Raw genomic sequence first — 20,941 nt, forward strand, 5'->3', positions numbered from 1 at the left:
TCTGGCAAAAAATGCAAAATTCCCCATTTTTGTAGATAGGAGCTTGAAACCTCTACAATAGGGTTCTCTGATACGCAGAATATGATGGTGTGATTTTCATTAAGGTTATATAGTTTTTAGGGGGTCTTTCCCCCCTGTTTCGAAACTAAGCCGAATTTACTCCGGCGCCGAACGATTGATGAGTAGAATTAAACTTCATGAAACTTATAAATTTGAAATTAGCATTAAAATATAATTCTTTTGATGTATCTTTTTTTATCAAAAGAAAATTTTCTAGAGTTTCGGTTACCATTGAGCCGGGTCGCTCCTTACTTAAAGTTCGTTACCACGAACTGTTTGATAGTCGACAGATTGTTTCTACGGCTGAATCATAAGTTTGCAGATTTTTTTTTTCTTTTGCTGTTTTTAGATATGATTTTCTTAATGTTTAATACATAACTGTTGAACGCCTCATAGATTAAAGAAAATACAATCTTCTTTCTGAAGAAATTTTGGGAGTTATTGTATTTAAGTGATAGTACCTTGAATTTTTTTATTGAAAACAGGGATGCCAAAAATTTATTTGTTTTAATTTAAAGTAGAGATGGTATTCTATCAAGGTGGTATTGAGTGGGGGGGGGACTGTTAGGGAGGTATTATATTTAAATGATAATATCTCAAATTTATTTATTTTTTAAAGCAGGGATGCCAAAAAGTTAATTATTTTTTTAATTTAAAGCAGAGACGGTATCCTATCAAGGTGGTGTCCAGAGGCGGGAGGGGGCTAGGTAAATATTATATTTAAGTGACAATTTCTGAATTGTTTTATTGAAAGCAGGGATACCAAAAAGTTGATTATTTGTTTTTAATTTAAAGCAGAGACGGATCTTGTAGAACATTATATGGCTGCTTTAAAAAATGCCAAAGGGAGTGTGAAGGGAGATGAGAGACTTTTACAAGAAAATGACAGTTTGGTTGCTACCAGTTGCTACTAGGTGGACTATCCTATGAAAATGTACTGTCAATGAGTAAATGTCAATGGACAGTTTGAAGTCAGAAAACAATTCTTTCTAGGTATATGGTCACTAAAAATTACAGAAGAATAGCGAGGTATATGGAAATTTTGTAAACTAAAAAAAAAAATTCCAGTATAAATTAAATGTAATGTTTAATTTAAGTATTTTTTCCAAGTGTTAAGTGTTTTTTTTTTTAATAACTGTTTTTACAAGTATTAAGTACGATTATTAAGTTAATGTAGTGTTTCTAGACCCCGGCGCCGCGCCGATAAGAGAAGACTAGGGGCGGCGCGCCGCCGATGATTTTTTCGCGCCGCCGTCGGTAAGATGTCGGCGGCGCCCCACAGGTGCGATCAATGTTGCTAGCAAACATTAATGTTTTCATCAGTCTTTCTCAAATCCCAGCTTGAATTTACAAAAGATTCGGGCCTATTCATGAGTTAAAAACTTCGCAAGTCGCTGGCTGGACGCTGGTCTTCTTCGTTATTCATCAAGAGAAGTAAAAATCCGGTAGAAACGAAATGGCTGTGGGGTTTCAGAACCCTTGCATAATAAATCAAATAATTGATAATAGATTTTCGGTGACATTCAATAAGATCCTAGGAACATAATTAAAAAGGAGCACACACAAAAGGAAAATTAGGCCAGTAGCCTATGAAAAATCCCAAAATACCCAAGACAATAAAAAAGTCTCAATTGGGTGCCTTGGGTCTATCAAAATATTTCTATGGTTTCCAAGGGAATTTGATATCATTTTCTTCCGTCTCCACTTCAAATGAAAAAAAAGAAGCTCTTGGCATCCCTACTTTCAATTTAAAAAAAGTGAGGTATTATCATTTTAAAATGATAGCCCCTTATCCCCCCCCCCTTGTAGGCAATAACATACATTTTTTTTATAAATCATATTTTTGGGGGCACTTCCGTTTCAATCTTCAATTCCCCAACCTTGTACACAGTCTATAGCTAAATTTTGTCTCAATAGCCTAGAAGGTTTTTTGGGAGGGGGGGGGGGGCTAAAAAATTTTCAGAAAGAAGATTGTATTTTGTTTGATCTATCAGGCTTTCAATAATTGTGAACTGAACATTAATAAAATGTATCTAAAAATAGTAAAAGAAAACAAAATTCTACAAACTTACGATTGAGCTGCCGCAATATTCTTTTGACTATCAATAGTTTATGCGTTCTGTTCAACTTAAAAATAAAATTCTTGACTACGAATGATGTAAAAATCTTATAGCAATTGGGAAACTGCATTCAAAATGGTTTAATCTCATCAAATAGTTCGTGGTGACGAACTGTAAGTAAGGAGCGACCCGGCTCAGTAGCAACCGAAACTCTAAAAAACGGATACCAATTTCGATACCAATAGATGCGTCAAAAGAATTAGACTTTTATGCTAATCTCAAATATAAAAATTTTATCAATTTTAGTGTTACCCATAACAAGTTACGAGCCTCAGAACATTTGTCTTATTTTCAAAAAGGGGGGAAACACCCCCTTAAGTCATAGAATCTTAATGAAAATCACACCATCAAATTCAGCGTATCAGATAACCCTGGTGTAGGGATTTGAAGCTTCTATATGCAAAAATGTTGAATTTTGTAATTTTTTTTTCTGCCAGAAGAAAGATCACGGATGCGTGCTTTTTTTTTTTTTCTTCCCAGGGGTGATCTTATCTACCCAGTGGTCCTAAAATATCGCGAAAGGGCTCATTCGAACGGAAATGAAAAATTCTAGTGCCATTTTTCAGTGACCAAAAAAATTGGAGGGCAACTAGGCCCTGTCCCACGCTCATCCCCCCCCCCAAAGTCACCGAATTGAAATTTTGAGATAGCCATTTTGTTCAGTATAGTCGAAAAATCTAATAACTATGTTTTTAGATGTAAAATGACCCACCACAGTCCCCGGGGGAAGGGCTGCAAGTTGTGAACTTTGCCCATTGTTTACATATATTATTTGTTATTGGGAAGTATACAGCCATTTTTTTTTGGGGGGGGGGTGTGCTTGGGGTGGGTTTCTAAGCGTAGAATCTTCCTTTGGGAGGGAAATTTCTGATGAGTGAATATTCTAGGGGAAATGCTACACTGGGGAGTTTTGACAGAATTACTATTGATTTTTTTTTTAATTGTCTCACATTCTCTTGCCAATTTTTTTTTATATGGAGATGTTCTGGGGGAATTATCCGGGGGCTTTTATCCACACGTTTTCTTTTCTGGGAAATAATTTCCATGGAAGGGGGCATTTATGGAGTGATTATGGATCAAGAAACCGATTATAGATTAAAGTGTTTTCCAATGAAAAATAGCTAAGGAGAATTTTTCAGGGTGAATAATTCACAAGCAATTTTACAGAGAGCGAGGATTGTCAGTGAGGAAGGAACTGTCTGGAGGGAATTTGACGGGGGGGAGTGCACTTTACGTTGATATGAAATTTCCACGGAAAAGTTTTCCATGAGGGGGAGGGATATATTTCATAGGGTGTGAGCAAGATTTACCGGCACTATTTAAAAAAACGAACAGAAATTATGCCATATATGAAGGGTTGCTCCCTCCTCAATACCTTATTCTTTACGCTTAAATTTGCCTGTTTACTAAAATTGAAAGACAGGGGCTGTTTAATTAGAACAGGAAGATTTTTTAAAAGTGCTAAAAGCTTTAGCGTAAAGAGCAAGGTATTGAGGAGGGGGCGACCCTTCGAATCCGGAATAAATTTGCCAAAATTAATATGCAAATAGTGTTTTGATTTTTTATGCACGGTGACCCAAAATCGAGCCTGCATTAGTTGAAAAACGTTCAGAAATTAAATAAAAAACAAGTTTTTTTAACTGAAAGTAAGGAGCGACATCAAACTTAAAACGAACAGCAATTATTCTGTATATGAAAGGGGCTATCGCCTCCTCAACGCCTCACTCTTTACGCTAAGGTTTGACTCTTTTTCACCACTCTACTTTTTAAAACAATAAAAAACTTTAGCGTAAAGAGCGAGGCATTGAGGAGGGGACAGCCACTTTCATATACGGAATAATTGATGTTCGTTTTAAGTTTCAATGTAGTTCCTTACTTTCAGTTAAAAAAAAACTTGTTTTTTATATAATTAATTAAAAAACTTTTTCCACAAAATAAGTTTTTCAAAGAAAAGTAAATAACTCTATTAAACAAAAAACGAGCAAACATAAAATCAATTAATCTACCAAGTGTGAAACTACAACAAATCAGCATCGATAAATAAATGAAACCCAAAACGAACAGAAATTACAATAAATAACCGAGTCAAACTCAAAACGAGCAGAAATTAACATAAGTTGGGAACAAAACCCCTATGCCTTGCCAAAGCCAGAACAAAATTTGCACTTTACTGAAAATATACAAATGAACGTGCATTTTCAGTTTAATATACATATACTGATATTTAGTAATCAAAATGTTAATATTATTTGATTTATTAAAGTTATAAAAGTAAAAACATTTATATTTTTTTTCATTAAAGTGCGAATTTTGTTCTGGCCTTGGGAAGGTATATGGGTTTTGCTCCCAACTTATGTTAATTTCTGCTCGTTTTGAGTTTGACTCAGTTATTTATTGTAATTTCTGTTCGTTTTGGGTTTCATTTATTTACCGATGCTGATTTGTGGTAGTTTCACACTTGGTAGATTATTTGATTTTATTTTTGTAAAGTTTTTTTTAATTAATTTCTGTTCGTTTTATATTGACATAGTTTTTTCAGGGAAAAAGAAAATAACACTTTAAATCATTTCGTTTTATAAGACTTTATAATTTGGCCTGCTATTTCTATGCTGGAGAAAAATTTTCAGCAATTTTTAACAACATACACCCTTTTAAAAACCTGGAGACAAACAGTACTGTTTAATTTAGTTTCATACCTCCTCTAGTTGACCTGAAATGGAAAACTTAATACCATTTGCAAAAAAATCTGTTTACTTTCTTTGATAGCCTGGATACACTTATGGTATTTTGATTTGGTTAAATTCTAAGAGTAGAAGTAGCCCAGAAAGTTTGAACATAATACCCTCAGTTATTATTTGGATACTGCTGAGATGCCTTATTGGGAATTAGGATTATCACAGTGCATGTTGAATTAATCTTAAGGCAACATTTAGTTTTTAAACATAATGGGCGAATGGGAGGGTGGGAGTGGAAGGGGGAATAGTTGCCCTCGAATCACTTTCGACTATTAAAAAGGGCATCAGCCCCTTCTATTTTCAATCGAATGAGCCCCTTTGGAAGTTCCCACGACAACTCCTTCGATACAAAGTGTCCTGGTCGAAACAACAACAACAACAACAAAAAATATCACCAATCACTTTCGACTATTAAAAATGGTACTAGCCCTTTAAATTTCAAATCGAATGAGCCCTTTTTCAAGTTTCTACGACAAAGATTTCAATAAAAACCTTACATGGCCCCAGGGAATAACTTAAAACCCTTGCCCTGAGGGTTGTGGGGGAGTGTCCTCCTCAAAAACATATTTTCTATCTGGAAATCAACTACGCTGAACAAAATGGCTATCTCAAAATTTTTTATTGGATGTGTTTGGGGGAATGATGGGCATTGGGGGGGGGGGGCTATTTTCCCTCCAATCGCTTTCGACTATTAAAAAGGGCACTAGCCCTTTGAATTTCCAATCGTGAGCTTTTTTTGAAGTTTCTACGACAACGCTTTCTCTAAAAACCTTATATTCCCCCAGGGCATAAATTAAAACCCTTGCCCTGAGGGTTGTGGGGGAGTGTCCTCCTCAAAAACATATTTTCTATCTGGAAATAAACCACGCTGAAAAAAATGGTTGTCTCAAAATTTTGATTGTATTGTTTGGGGGCATGATGGGAGTGGGGGGGGGGCTAGTTGCCCTTCAATCACTTTCGACTATTGAAAAGGGTACTAGCCCTTTGAATTTCCAATCGAATGAGCCTGTTTTGAAGTTTCTACGACAACTCTTTCTATAAAAACCTTATATGCCCCCAGGGCATAATTTAAAACCCTTACCCTGGGGGTTGTAGGGGGGGGGTATCCTCCTCAAAAACATATTTTCTATCTGGAAATCAACTAGCCTACGCTGAACAAAATGGCTATTTCAAAATTTTGATTGGATGTGTTTGGGGGAATGATGGGCGTGGGGGGCTAGTTGCCCTCCAATCACTTTCGACTGTTAAAAAGGGCACAAGCCCTTTGAATTTCCAATCGAATGAGCCTGTTTTGAAGTTTCTACGACAACGCCTATAAAAACCGTATACGCCCCCGGGGCATAACTTAAAACCCTTGCCCTGAGGGTTGTCCTCATAAAAAATTTATTTTCTATATAGAAATCAACTAGCCTACGCTGAACAAAATGTCTACCTCAAAATTCAGATTTGATATGTTTGAGCGACGGATGGGTGGGGGGGGGGGGCTAGTTGCCCTCCAAGCAACATAAAATATTAAAAAAACTACTATCCCTTTGAATTTCCAATCAAATGAGCCTGTTTTGAAGTTTCTACGAGAACGCCTTCTATAAACATCTTATTTGCCCCCAGGGCATATTTTAAAACCCTTGCCCTTAGGGTTTAGGGGGAATATCCTCCTCAAAAACATATTTTCTATCTGGAAATCAACTAGCCTACGCTGAACAAAATGGCTATCACAAAATTTTGGTGGGATGTGTTGGGGGGAATGAGGGACTAGTGGGAGGGGGGGCTAGTTGCCCTCCAATCACTTTCGACTATTAAAAAGGACACTAACCCTTTAAATTTCGAATCGAATCACCTTGTTTTGAAGTTTCTACGACAACGCCTTATATAAAAACCTTATATGCCACCAGGGCATAACTTAAAACCCTTGCCCTAAGAGTTGTGGGGGAGTGTCATCCTCAAAAACATATTTTCTATTTGGTTGATTTCCAAATAGAAAATATGTTCTACGACAACGCATTCTATAAAACTCTTATTTGCCCCCAGGGCAAAACTTAAAACCTTTGTCCTGAGGGTTGTGGGGAATTGTCCTCCTCAAAAACATATTTTCTATCTTGAAATCAACTAGCCTACGCTGAAAAAAATGCCTATCTCAAAATTTTGATTGGATGTGTTTAGGGGAATAATGAGCGTGGCGGGGGGGGGACTAGTTGCCCTCCAATCACTTTCGACTATTAAAACGGGCACTAGCCCTTCGAATTTTTAATAGAATAGGCCTGTCTTGAAATTTCTACGACAATGCCTTCTGTAAAAACCTCATATACTCCCAGGGCAAAACTTAAAACCCTTGCCCTGAGGGTTTTGGGGGAGTGTCCTCCTCAAAAATATATTTTCCATATAGAAATCAACAATCCTACGCTAAAAAAATGGCCATCTCACACTTTAAATCGGGTGTGGTTAGGGGAATGATGGGTGTGGGGGGGGGGGGCTAGTAGCCCACCGATCACTTTTTACTATTAAAAAGGCAACTAGCGCTTTGAATTTCTAATAGAATGAGCCCCCTTTTTGAAGTTTCTACGACAATGCGTTCTATAAAAACCTTATATGCCCCCAGGGCATAACTTATAATCCTTGCCCTGAGAGTTGTGGTGGAGTGTCCTCCTCAAAAATATATTTTCTATCTCGATATCAACTACGCTGAACAAAATGGCTATCTCAAAATTTTAAGTTGATGTTTTGGGGGTAATGGTGGGCGTGGGAGGGGGCTATTTGCCCTCCAGTCACTTTTGACTATTAAAAAGGGCACTAGCCCTTTGAATTGCCAATCGAATGAACCTTTTTTGAAGTTTCTACGACAACGCTTTCTATAAAATCTTATATTCCCCCAGGGCATAATTTAGAACCCTTGCCCTGAGGGCTGTGGGACAGTGTCCTCCTCAAAAACATAATTTCTATCTGGAAATCAACTACGCTGAACAAAATGGCTATCTTAAAATTTCGATTGAATGTGTTACGGGAAATGATGGGCGTGGAACGGGTAATAGTTGCCTTCCAATCACTTTCGACTATTAAAAAGGGCACAAGCCACTCCAATTTCCAATTGAATGAGCCCTTTTCTAAGTTTGTACGACAACTTTCTCGATACGAAGTGCCCTGCTCTAAAGGAAAAAAACAATAAATAGTACGTTGTGCCAACATCGTTCTTATATGCCCCTAGGGCGTATTTTAAAACTCTTGTCCCGAGGGTTGTGGGGGAGTGTCCTCTTCAAAAACATATTTTCTATCTGGAAATCAACAACGCTGGACAAAATGGCTATCTCAAAATTTTGATTGGATGTGTTTGGGGGAATGATGGGCGTTGCGGGGGGGGGGGCCCTAGGTGCCCTCCAATCACTTTCGACTATTAAAAAGGGCACTAGCCATTTGAATTTTCAATCGAATGAGCCTGTTTTGAAATTTCTACGACAACGCTTTCTATAAGAACCTTATATGCCCCCAGGGCATAAATTAAAAACCTTGTCCCGAGGGTTGTGGGGGAGTATCCTCCTCAAAAACACATTTTCTATCTGGAAATCAACTAGCCTACAATGAACAAAATGGCTATCTCAAAATTTTGATTGGATGTGTTTGGGGGAATGATGGGCCTTTGGGGGGGATAGGTGCAATCCAATCACTTTCGACTATTAAAAAGGGCACTAGCCCTTTGAATTCCCAATCGAATGAGCCCCCTTTTTGAAGTTTCTACGACAATGCGTTCTATAAAAACCTTATATGCCCCCAGGGCATAACTTAAAACCCTTGTCCTGAGGGTTGTGGGGGAGTATCCTCCTCAAAAATATATTTTCTATCTGGAAATCAACTAGTCTACGCTGAACAAAATGGCTATATCACAATTTTGATTGGAGGTGTTTAGGGGAATGATGGGCCTTTGGGGGGGATAGGTGCCATCCAATCACTTTCGACTATTAAAAAGGGCACTAGCCCTTTGAATTCCCAATCGAATGAGCCCCCTTTTTGAAGTTTCTATGACAACGCCTTCTATAAAAACCTTATATGCCCCCAGGGCATAACTTAAAACCCTTGCCCTGAAGGCTCTGGGACAGTGTCCTCCTCAAAAACATAATTTCTATCTGGAAACCGACTACGCTGAACAAAATGGCTATCTCAAAATTTTGATTGAATGTGATACGGGAAATGATGGGCATGGAAGGGGTAATAGTTGCCTTCCAATCATTTTCGACTATTAAAAAGGGCACAAGCCACTCCAATTTCCAATTGAATGAGCCCTTTTCTAAGTTTGTACGACAACTTTTTCGATACGAAGTGCCCTGCTCTAAAGGGAAAAAATAATAAATAGTACGTTGTGACAACATCGTTCTTATATGCCCTCAGGGCGTATTTTAAAACTCTTGTACCGAGGGTTGTGGGGGAGTGTCCTCCTCAATAACATATATTCTATCTGGAAATCAACTACGCTGAACAAAATGGCTATCTCAAAATTTTGATTGTATGTGTTTGGGGGAATGATGCACGTGGGGGGGGGGGGCTAGTTGCCCTCCAATCACTTTCGACTATTAAAAAGGGCATTAGCCCTTTAAATTTCCAATCGAATTAGCTTTTTTTGAAGTTTCTACGACAACTCCTTCTATAAAAACCTTATATGACCTCCGGGCATAACTTAAAACCCTTGCCCTGAGGGTTGTGGGGGAGTGTCCTCGTCAAAAACATATTTTCTAACTGGAAATCAACTACGCTGAACAAAATGGCTATCTCAAAATTTTGATTGGACGTGTTTGGGGGAACGATCGGCGTGGGGGGGGGCTAGTTGCCCTCCAATCACTTTCGCTATTAAAAAGGGTACTACCCACTTCAATTTCAAATTAAATGAGGCGTTTTTGAAGTTTCTACAACTACTCCTTTGATATGAAGTACCCGGTTATGGAGAAAAAAAAACACATTGTGCCCACATCGTTCTTTACTTAGGCAACGGTCGTGCGCTGTCTATGATTTCATAAAGACGATACTTTTGTCAACATATGAAGAACCGTTCATATTGCAATTTTATCTGTCTGGTTTATGCAACGTAACACAAGAGACGAAAATTAACGAACAAGAGAGTAGTGAAGAAATATGGTGTACAAAGTAATATTTGGCAGGGATAGTCACTAGCGGTAAATCACTAGGGGTGGCACCGTGATTGGATAATTTTCGGGGAACCAAATTTTTTTCGGAGTGACACTAACATTTTCAGGGAACTCCCCGAAAATTCAGGGATAGTGCAAGCCCTGCTTGATTTCTAATAAGGAAAATCGAAATACCTAACCAAGCGAGAAAAGAAAAGCTCCGACTTTGTGGTTGACGCAATAAAGAATTGCCGCAATATTAATTCAAAGTCAGCCGAATGCCACCTCCTCTGCCGGCGGCAGCGCGCTTTGGCACGCCAGCGGCGTTGTGACACTTCGGCGGCGGTCAACCGGGCCTCTCGTTGGCGGCGTTCGGTCAGTGCGCCGGCGTGGCGCCGAGGTCTAAGTGTTTCATTTAAGTGTTTTATGATGATCACTGATCAAAATTTACGGTATTTGTGCCTTTTATTTATGTTATTTTACTGTGTTCATGGCCGTATATTTGGCTTCAAAATACACTTATCTATCTATCTATCTAATATGCAGAATAATTGTACCAAACACATCTTGCATGCAGACCCGCTATACTTTACCCCCACCCCCCCTAATGTGCAAATCTATAGCCCAAATTTATTTCTAAAGTAACGAAGAAACTAACGAAACAAACGTGGTGTGTTTTCGAATTTTACACAGCGCAAACTTGAGTGAGTGGCACATAATACACAAGTACCAAAATTCCTTCCCCCTACGGAAAATAAAAATAATAAGACTCCGGGGAGGGGGGTAAACGCCAGCCACCGGGCAGGACGTGCACCCATCAGTTGACTATACATAGAGCCTTAATTTCGAAAAAAAATCATGCGAATGACGTTACATTTAAATGTATTTAAAGAGCAAAACAGATATGCATCTGCAAGCGGGAAGTCAGAACCTTTTCGAGCACCTTGGTTTCCTGTACCGAATGATTTTTAATCTTGGGATTGTTCCAGACCTATTCTAGACGGGTGTAATTACTCCTGTACTAAAAAAGGGAAAAGACGGGGGGCAGTGCTTTTCTTATTTCTCGATAACTGTCGCGCCTGTACTGTGCAAGTTATTTGAATTGCTTGTTGTAAATAGGCTTAGTGCTACATGTAACACACCGGGTAACCAATTTGGTTTCAAAAATAACATAAGTAGAGAACACGCGCATTATATGATTACTAATTTGTTGATTGACACCGATGATTCAAATGCGACATTGTATTTTGCCGGTCACGATGTCAACCGCACGTTTGACTCCGGTGTGCACCCTCAGATATTGTTGTCTGATCGGAAGCGTGGCGTGGATAAGCCTATTCTAAGCGCACTGAGGAATATGTATAGTAAATTAAAAGCGCGTGTAAATGTAGTCTTCTAGTCTTATACCCGTATGCCTTGTTTCGTTGTTCGCTGTAAAGACACGCAGAACTTATGGAATTCTCGTTTCAATGAAGTGCCACTTTAACCGTTTTCTACTCGCAAGGGTGTATAACGCTTTTGTTTTGCCACATGTACTAGCCCTATCTCCGTTTTGGAAAATATTTACTTCGTCTGATCGCCGAAGTATTTGGTCTACTTTTGATGAGCTTTTTGATGAGTTCCTCTTTTGATGAGCTGAAACGGATCGTCAGTGGTGGAACTCCGGATGTTATTGGATTGTGTGAAACTTTCCTGGATTCAAAAAAGGATATGCTTTTAGATATCCAAAGATTTAGGATGGAGAGGATGAAGCGAAAACAGATGGCGAAAGGTGGCCTTGCCCTGTATATTGCCGATCATCTTGTATATAATTTCCGAAGTGATTTGAGTAGAAATGAGGAAGGAATCTTTGAATCCCTTTTTATTGAGATTAAGTCAGGTTGTAAGAATTTAGTTGTTGGTTTGGTTATACAGATCCCCTAGTGGATCTATTCCTTCGTTTATGAAAATTCTAGAAGAGGTTTTGGACTTACTCCAAAAGCATCCTTACGAACTAATCCTTATGGGGGATTTCAATATTAACCTGCTGGATCAAAATTCTGCTTCGGCTGCAGATTTTTTGTCAATGATGCTTTCTGCGGGAGCTCTACCTTCAGTTTGTATACCAACCCGAGTTACTGAGATGCATGCATCACTTATTGATAATATTTTTTTCGTCACTGGATGTCTTAGATAATTCGGTGATGATTAGTGATATTTCTGATCATTTCCCTGCTATTTCACGGTAGGCCTATAGGACTGCTAATCGATCGCAGTGTAGACTTTCGCCATCTTATCTCCCATTTGTTTGTTTTGGCGTCAGTGAGATCAGTCTACTTAATTTTTGTTTGATTGAACAGCCATGTGATAGATTGGATTCCGAATCGGATTGTAACCACTCTTTTGATTTCTTCTCTGAGTCTGTAAAAGAAGTCGTTTTAGAAGTTTGCCACCAAAATCTAAAGCCTCATACCTCGAAAGGGATAGTACTGCTGAATCCATGGATGACTCCAGGTCTCCATAAAAGCTGGAAAAGGAAAAATTATCTGTGGAAACTATATAAGGCTTCGTCATCTGCTTCTCATCATCAGCGGTTCAAGGTCTATAGGAATATATTTAATTCTCTGTGTCGGAAGGCCAAGTCTCAGTATTATCACAGGAAGTTTTCTGAGTGTTGAAAGGATGTTTTGGAGAAACTGAAAATTATTAGTTATTTACTTAAGCCTACTCCCCTTTAGCGATAGGATCCAACAACGCTTATAGTGGACGACAAAACTTTCCAAGGAGAATAAAATTTTCAGCTAGAACTTTTGTCTTATTTTTGCGCATATAGGAAAAGCGACTGCTTCATCTGTGAGCTCTACAACTCCTCGTTGCGATTTCAGAGCCTATCTTGGACCCCCATGTTTAAAGTCAATGGTTTTGAACCCTGTTTCTGAGTTTGAGGTAGCTCGGATCGTAAATGCACTCAAAGGTTCATCGTCTTCAGGGCCAGACAAAATTCCTACAAGGTTTATCCGTGCTGTTCTTCCCGCTATTCTGTCCCCATTGACTAAGCTTGTCAATCTGTCTTTCGTGAATGGAATTTCTCCTGAATAACTCAAGCGAGCTAATGTAATAGCGCTGTATGAAGGTAGGTCCCAGAATGACCCTGCAAATTACTTGCCAATTTCTCTTTTATCTGTTTTCAGCAAAATTTTTGAGAAGGCTATGCTATCCAGGCTTCTTAGTTTTCTGGATGTCAAAAAATTTTTCCATGATTTCCAGTTTGGATTCCGAGCAAATCACTCTACAGAGCATGCTTGCGCATCTCTCTTGAATTTCATTCATTCGGCAATAGATTTTGGTCTTATCCCGGCAGCTTTATTTTTGGATGTTCGTAAAGCTTTTGATTCTTTGACTCATCAGATTCTTCTTTGAAAATTATCGCATATTGGTATAATATCAAATGCTTTCTCTTGGTTTGAATCATATCTTTCTGGTAGACTTAATTCAATTGATCCGCTTTTCCGAAGCCCTTCTGAAGTAGATTATGGCATTCCTCAGGGATCTGTTCTTGGCCCCGTTTTATTTCTGATTTATGTTAATGATCTGATTTCAGCAGTCAAGAACACCAGTCCTCTGGTATGCTACAATCTGTGTCATCCGGATGTTCCTTCGTGTCCCAATGCTACTTCTAATGAAGATTGCCTCGTTGCTTTTGCTGACGACAGCACTTTTGGGACTCTAGGGAGGACGGAATTTGATGTCAGGTCTAATCTGGTGGCAATATTTGAGAGAGTAGTTTCATGGTTTGAGGCGAATTACTTGGCCTTGAATGTTACCAAGTCACATTTTCTTATTTTTGCTCGAATTGGTGTAGCTTTCCCTCAACTGACACAGCTTCAGGTGTCACAAGGCTTCTTGTGTAGACCAAAGAATCGGTTGGTCCGATTTCTTGGTATCCTGATTGATGAGAACCTTTCGTTTAGACACCATATAACCATGATTAGGGTTAAGGTCTCACGGAGTTTGGGTGTCATTCGAAAACTCAAACACACCTTTCCTGGATCTATTCTGAAGCTTCTTTTTTTCTGCCTTGTCCAGTCATATGTCTCTAATTGCCCCATAGTATGGATGTCTACTTTTCCTTCTACACTGCGGTCGCTTTATGTCATGTATGATAAAAAACGGCGTCTGGTTATTGACACCAACCCTTCTTCACCAAGACCGCTTCTAAATCTACAGTCTATCTACATTCTTTCTTGTGCTTCTTCTGTTTTTCATCAGCCTCATGGCAATCTTCCAAAATCTCTTCAAAAAACTCCTCAGTTTATTTCTGATTCAGCTCCATATAACCTTCGTTCGTCACATAATATCTGCATTCCTCCTACTCCCACTGTGCGGTCAGATTTCAATCCCCTCAGCGCTTGTCATCAGGTTTGGAACTCCCTGCCTTCTTCAGTACAGAAATGCCACTCGTTTGGCACTTTCAAGAGGATTCTTAAGGACCATTTAGTTAAGAATCAAACTGAATATTTTTTTTTTTTTTTTTTTTTTTTTTTTTTTTTTGTGGAGTTGATGTCCCCTGAATGGTTAGTTTGTTTTATGGTGGTTTTCTCTGCGCTATGACTCCCAGGCCTCAGGTATGATTATCATTTTTTATTGGTGAAACTTGTATAGTTCACTAAGGAGTAGCATTCATGAAAACAGGTTAAATTTTATTGCTTTCGCACCATTTTATTACAGTTTAATAATTACAGTCTGTTTCGACGGCAGGAATTCGCTTATAGTAATATTTTTTTTTTTTTTTTTTTTTTTTTTTTTTTTTTTTTGAGTCTATTTAATATAATTAATTAATTTAGTTTATTTATTCTAATTTTTTCTATAGTTTCTATTTTATTTATATTTTCTTTTCTTCTCCTTCATATGTGAGTAAGTGATCATTTTAAATTTTCTTTTGTTTTTTATCCTTGAGTATGTAATTCATATGTCTTCACTCTTTGTACAGGTCAATGAGCCTTTGAGGGATTTATAACATCTAATATTGTATGTGTATTTAATGAAGAATAAAACTTATCTTATCTTATTATTACTTTCTACAGATATGGCAAATATCTCCTTCGTCTTCCAATTTAGCTGAGGAACTCGAAAATATCACTGAAGTATGGTATAGCCGACCCGCTGATAGCTGTACTGAATCGTCGTGCTCGATTTGCAAAGGCATTTGAATCAAGCCACTCTTCATTATACGTCGCAATAACTTAAATTAGTCATTTTTTTTTATGGCAAGGAACAAATTGTTCCTTGCCATATGTACCCGGGCTAAGTGAAAAACTTAAAAGAATTTTACAAAGCAATGGTCTAAGGGTAGCTTTAAAGAGTAATAATACATTGGGTAGTTTTCCAAATTCTGGGAAGGATCTAATTTCATTGGAGCAACAAAGTGGGGTTTATCAGATCCCATGTACTTGCGGAAGCTCATATGTGGACGTACTAACCAGAGTTTGGAAATGAGATTATTAAAACATAAAGATTCTATTTCTTCGGCTTTAAAGCAAGATTTTAAGTCTGAAAATTTTACTTCAGCCCTTTCAGAACATATTTTTAATTTTCCAGATCATTTTATTTTGTTCGAGAATGTCTCTTTGATTTTTAGGGATCGGGGTTTAAAGCAAAATTTTCGTGAAACTCTTGAAATAAAGAAAATCTTATTCAAGAATATTGCTTTGAATCGGGATACAGGTGAATTTGGGCTGAACTCTATCTATGATAATTTATTAAAATCTGACAGAGTAAAGTTCAGTTCACACAATGTAGTTGACGTCTGTCCAAATGTTACGTAAATGAAAGCTAATGGGCCAAGTAAAAGAAGGTCAAATAAGTTAGCTTCTACCTTTGCTTTGAATAGAATTAGAGAATTAAACAATATGTAGTTTTATTTGATTTAGTATATAAACTTTTGTTTTAAATTGTTTTAGTTTTGTTTTACTACTGATGACGGTCCCTGTTTATGTGACCGAAATATCTGGTATTTTTTGTGAATTTCTATACACTGTCTATTAAAAAGGATTTTATCCCTATTTTGAACTTTTATTTTCACCACAAGGGGTATTTTCTAGGTGGGTTTCAATTATGCCCGTGAAAGGAGTATTTTCTACGTGGGGTTTATTTTCCGGGAGGGTAAATGCCTGGTACCCCCTGACATTATTTTTCTTTACCTAGTCAATTCCTGCATCGGTGCCTCTGAGCTACACAAAGAAAACAAACTTACTTTACTAAAATCCTAGTCCTAAATAACAATATTTTTACTGAATATCCTGAATAACATATTAATTATCCTCTCAAAGTTCAATTTACTTGTTCTGTCAACCTGCATGGTGATAAATTAATTAATCTATCGCTGCATACAAATTTGTCACAAATAAGAAATAAAATACAACTCAACATTTACCCAGGTAAGAACGTTTGAAATTAGTAAAAACGTGATTGATATTCAGTCATCATTGTTGAACTGTTAATATTCAGATTGACAGTGATTTCCAGTTATTGGGTCTCTAATTTCAGTAAGAAAAAAAATATTAAGAGCCCTGGGAGGGGGAAACAATGTTAAAAAAATTTATTTCTTGACGCAAGTTTAGAGTACAGTAGCTCCAAAATAATATCTAATAACAGTAGCAATCTTTAAACTTATAGCTTTCTTAATCCGAGTTTAATATATCCAGTAAAATTTCAGAGTATGTTTGTTCACTACAATGATGCTGGCTACAGCGCTGATCTATTAGCGCTGTAGCCACCTACAGCGTGGCTGTATAAAATTGGACAAGAGCTTTTAAAAGGGGTTAAAACTAAAGCTCGCTTGTTTTTCATCTGCTGAAAAAATGTATCGTTAAAACAAAAATCCCCTCTTATCGCTTATGCAAAAGTTTTCTCAGAAATTTATCCAAACTAGAATTTCTTGCCTTTGGTTCCTCCCAAACAAGAGTAATCTTCGCATAAATTATGTATTTAGAACAAATAACTCAGAGAGATTTTTAAGACTAGATTTTGTTTAGCTCGACTTTTATTTTTAGTTTTACACATGCTACTTTTGAAGCATGTGGTCAGCAACAGAGTCATTCCTATGGTTGGTGGTGCCTAGGGAAAAATTAATTATAGCCCTCACCCTTCCGGCTCAAATATAAGCAAAATAAGTTGAATCAAAGTGAAAGGACTAGAGACCTGGTTGAACTTCGTTGAAGTTATGATGCTAGGGCTGTTTTAAAATAACTAGTTTTAAAATCTCGTATTTTAATGTAAGTTTCTCTTTTGTAATTTTATCTGTGTTATGCTGAGGACGGCCCTTTGACATAGGGTCAAAATATTCATTTAAAGTTAAGAGTTCCGCAGTCTTACGAAAAAAAAATCCCTATTGTTCTACATGTTATTTGTTGTTTTTGATGGAAAGGCAGTGTGGTCTACGTCGCTATTTAAAGCTATCAGTAACACTTCCCCTGACCATAGAAAATTTCCTGGCAGTGCTCCTGAGTGCAATGTTTGTTCTGCAAAGTTTGTTCACTTCGACGGGGCACCCCCTTTCAGAAACCAAATATTCCAGGTGGCACGTGCCAAGCGTGGTGGAAACTGTACCGAGCGTGGTGGAAACTGTACCAAGCGTGGCGGAGCTTTGTAGCACGAGTGGCTTTCTGAGATATACACCAGCTGGCGTAAAGTGGGTGCCCCCTTCATTCATTTACTCAGTCGAGACCTAGAATTAACAACACTGGCGCAATATGTCATAAACAATTTGGTTATATTTTGAAACGGAAAGATAATTGTGAGCAGCTCCCTACCCAATAATTAAATCGTGGGCAAGCCAGTGATTCGTTGCAGAACACAGTCTTGGGGAATGGTTTTGGGGGTCCAGACATTTCTTTCTCCAAAATTAAAAAGGATGAGGAAAACTTATAGGGGCTAGCCATATCTAAAGAAAGCATGCTAATAAAATAAAATTATTTTGTACTCCTTCCAAATCTTGTCGTCACTTCTCTGAAATATCCCCCATGATAGTCTCACATATAGCCATAGGATACATACAAAACTAGAACCCTAAAACAATGCAATTCTTACTTTAAAATATGCAGCGTGTTTCAATTAATCAGATTAGCATCTTTACTTCAATTTTTATGCACATTTTAAAATCATTTTTAAAATATATTTTTAACCAACAATTCCAAGCTATTGCAATCAATTTTCGGAACGTTTTTCAGTGGGTCAAGAATGGGATAAATTGGTTAACTTAGAAGACATGATGCATCCCGAGGTACAAAACCATGAAAAATTATATTATTTTGGCTATATCTGGGACTGTCAGAGGGGAGGGGGGCGGTGCATTGTTATTATTTTTCAGGTGTTTTCAAGCTTTGTAAGTTTACCAAAAGTATATTTTTCTTATAATAATTACGGCAAAAAGAATGATTTTTCAAAAGTAATGACACCCCCCCTCCCAAAAAAAAGAATCCTGTCTACTTCCATTATCGAGATAATTAAAGTATTAATTTTATCTACCTGTAAAATTGTAGCCTTCGAGTTCGAGCTTCTTAGTAATTTGGGTCCAAGCAATCTCTTTCAGATCTGCATCCTTATTTTCATAAAGTTGTGCGTCATATAAACAAGGTCTTACTCTCACAAAAAGAATCAGCATTTTATCAGCATCTGAACCCCACCTAGCTCCTTCCATTTTCTATAGATCTTCTCTACTTACAATTGAATATTATACGTCTAACTTTACACCATATTCAAGAGACCAAGACTAAGTGCGTACTGAATTTATTGAGTTTTCAGCTTAGGAGAACTTAACCGCCTTTTTGTTCTCCCAGCGGGCGAACTTAAGTATGCTCAAGAATGCATGTTTTGTCAATAGCTTAAGGCGGTTCCGTAACTAGAAGCTTAAGAAAGATGTCAGTATTGATTGTTTTGTGTGTATTTAAAATGTAACAAGGCGAAAGAGATTTAATACGAGTGGGTTTTATTTTGGTGAAAGAAGGTAATATTTCATTGAAAGGGGGGGGGGGACTAAGTATTAGCAGGCCAAATGGAGTTTATTTTGATGGAAGAAGGCCGTATTTCCTGGAAAAAGGTAGAAAACATTGAGCATTAGCAGGCTCAATGAAAAGGGTCCAAACTTGAGAATAGGTAAAATATCAAAATATATATATAATTAAGCTTTTAGATTGTATTTTTGTATATCTTTTCTGGTACAGTCTCAATTATATACAGTTTGTATTTTTAGATTTCCTTCAGAATATAGCCTTTGACTATATAAGACAATCCAAATGTCTACCCTACAGGACAAAGAAATACATTCAAATAAAATCCCATTGAGCACTATAGCCTAATCTAAAAAAAAAAAAAAAAAAAAAAAATACAAAGAGTCTTTTATTACTGTATTCTCATGGTATTCCCCAAGATTTGTTTTTTAATTAAGAATATTAACTAGGGGATTGTTTCTTTAAAAAAAAATTACAAGGAGACTTACAGGGGAAGATGATTATAAGGCCAAAAGAGACTTCTGGCAAGTCATTAAAAAAAACAAAAAAAACGAGGCTAGCCTCGTTTTAACTTCTTATGCGGGCTAATGATGACACCCTGTTTTTTTACTGCCTATAGTTGGTGACTCTTCTTTACAGCATATTACAGCATCTTCTTACAGCATACAGGGCCCCAGGAGCACCAATAAAGGGGGGAGACATCTGCCTAGGATTTTCGCTCCTTCGGTTTTAAGGATACATCTTTTAGCATTTTCACCAAAGCAATCTTTTTTGGTATTTTCAATGAAAATCTTATAAGAATATAGAATTGCCCCCCTCCCCTAAATTTTAATTGTTTAAATGACCCTCCTCCCTCTCCTTCCATCCGTTAAAAATTTAAAAATTTAAAATCCTTAAAAAAATGTATTCTTAAATCTTACAATTTCATTGTGTGATTAAAATCCAAAGATTCATTTATACTCGAAAGTTATTGGAGGGTAACTAACCCCCCTCTCACGCCCACCATTTCCCCAAACACATCCAATAAAAATTTTGAGATAGACATTTTGTTCAGCGTAGCTGAAAGGTCTGGAAACTATGTCTTTGAGGATGACACTCCCCCCCCCACAGCCCCCAGGGCAAGGGTTGTAAGCTATGCCCTGGGGGCATATAAGGTTTTTATAGAAATCGTTGCCATATAAACTTCAAAAAGGGCTCACTCGATTGGAAATTCAAATGGCTAGTGCCCTTTTTAATAGTTTAAAATTATTACAGGGCAAATAACCCCCCTCTCACGCCCACCATTTCCCCAAACACATGCAATAACAATTTTGAGATATCCATTTTGTTCATCGTAGTTAAAAGTTCTGGAAATTAGGTCTTTGAGGATGATAATCCTCTCATGATAAACCCCTCGGGGCAAGGGTTGTAAGTTATGCTCTGGTGGCATATAAGGTGTTCATAGAAAGTGTTTTCGTAGAAACTTCAAAAACGGCTCGTTCGATTAGAAATTCAAAGGGCTATTGGCCTTTTTAATAGTCGAAAGTGATTGGAGGGCAACTAATCACCCTCTCACGGGTACTATTTTCCCAAACAGATCCAATCAAAATTTTGAGAAGGACATTTTGTTCAACATAGTTGAAAGATCCGGAAACTAGGTCTTTGAGGATGAAACTCCCCCTACAGCCCTCAGGGCAAGGGTTATGCCCTGGGGACATATAAGGTTTTTATAGAAAGTATTGTGGTAAAAACTTAAAAAATGGCTCACTCGATTGAGAATTGTAAAGGCTAATAATTGCAAGCCCTTTTTAATAGTTGGAAGTAATTGGAGGGCAACTAACCCCCCTCTCACGCCCACCATTTCCCCAAACACATGCAAATAAAAATTTTGAGATAGTCATTTTGTTAAAAGTAGTTAAAAGTTCTGGAAATTAGATCTTTGAGGATGATAAACC

General features: G+C 37.5%; 1 protein-coding gene across 1 annotated transcript in view; it reads right to left on the minus strand.

The window, feature by feature from the left end:
- Window positions 1-18,833, minus strand: part of LOC148945409 (uncharacterized) — a 40,204-nt gene extending 21,371 nt beyond the window's left edge. Inside the window, exon 1 of the mRNA XM_089099308.1 lies at window positions 18,526-18,833. Coding sequence (XP_088955434.1) covers window positions 18,526-18,697 — 172 coding nt within the window. The 5' untranslated portion in view covers window positions 18,698-18,833. The remainder of the gene's footprint in view (window positions 1-18,525) is intronic.
- Window positions 18,834-20,941: the final 2,108 nt, after the last annotated feature.

Source organism: Artemia sp. Qi Xiang Cuo, chromosome 13 (genome assembly GCF_049724085.1).
Source record: "Artemia sp. Qi Xiang Cuo chromosome 13, ASM4972408v1, whole genome shotgun sequence".
Classification (NCBI taxonomy): domain Eukaryota; kingdom Metazoa; phylum Arthropoda; class Branchiopoda; order Anostraca; family Artemiidae; genus Artemia; species Artemia sp. Qi Xiang Cuo.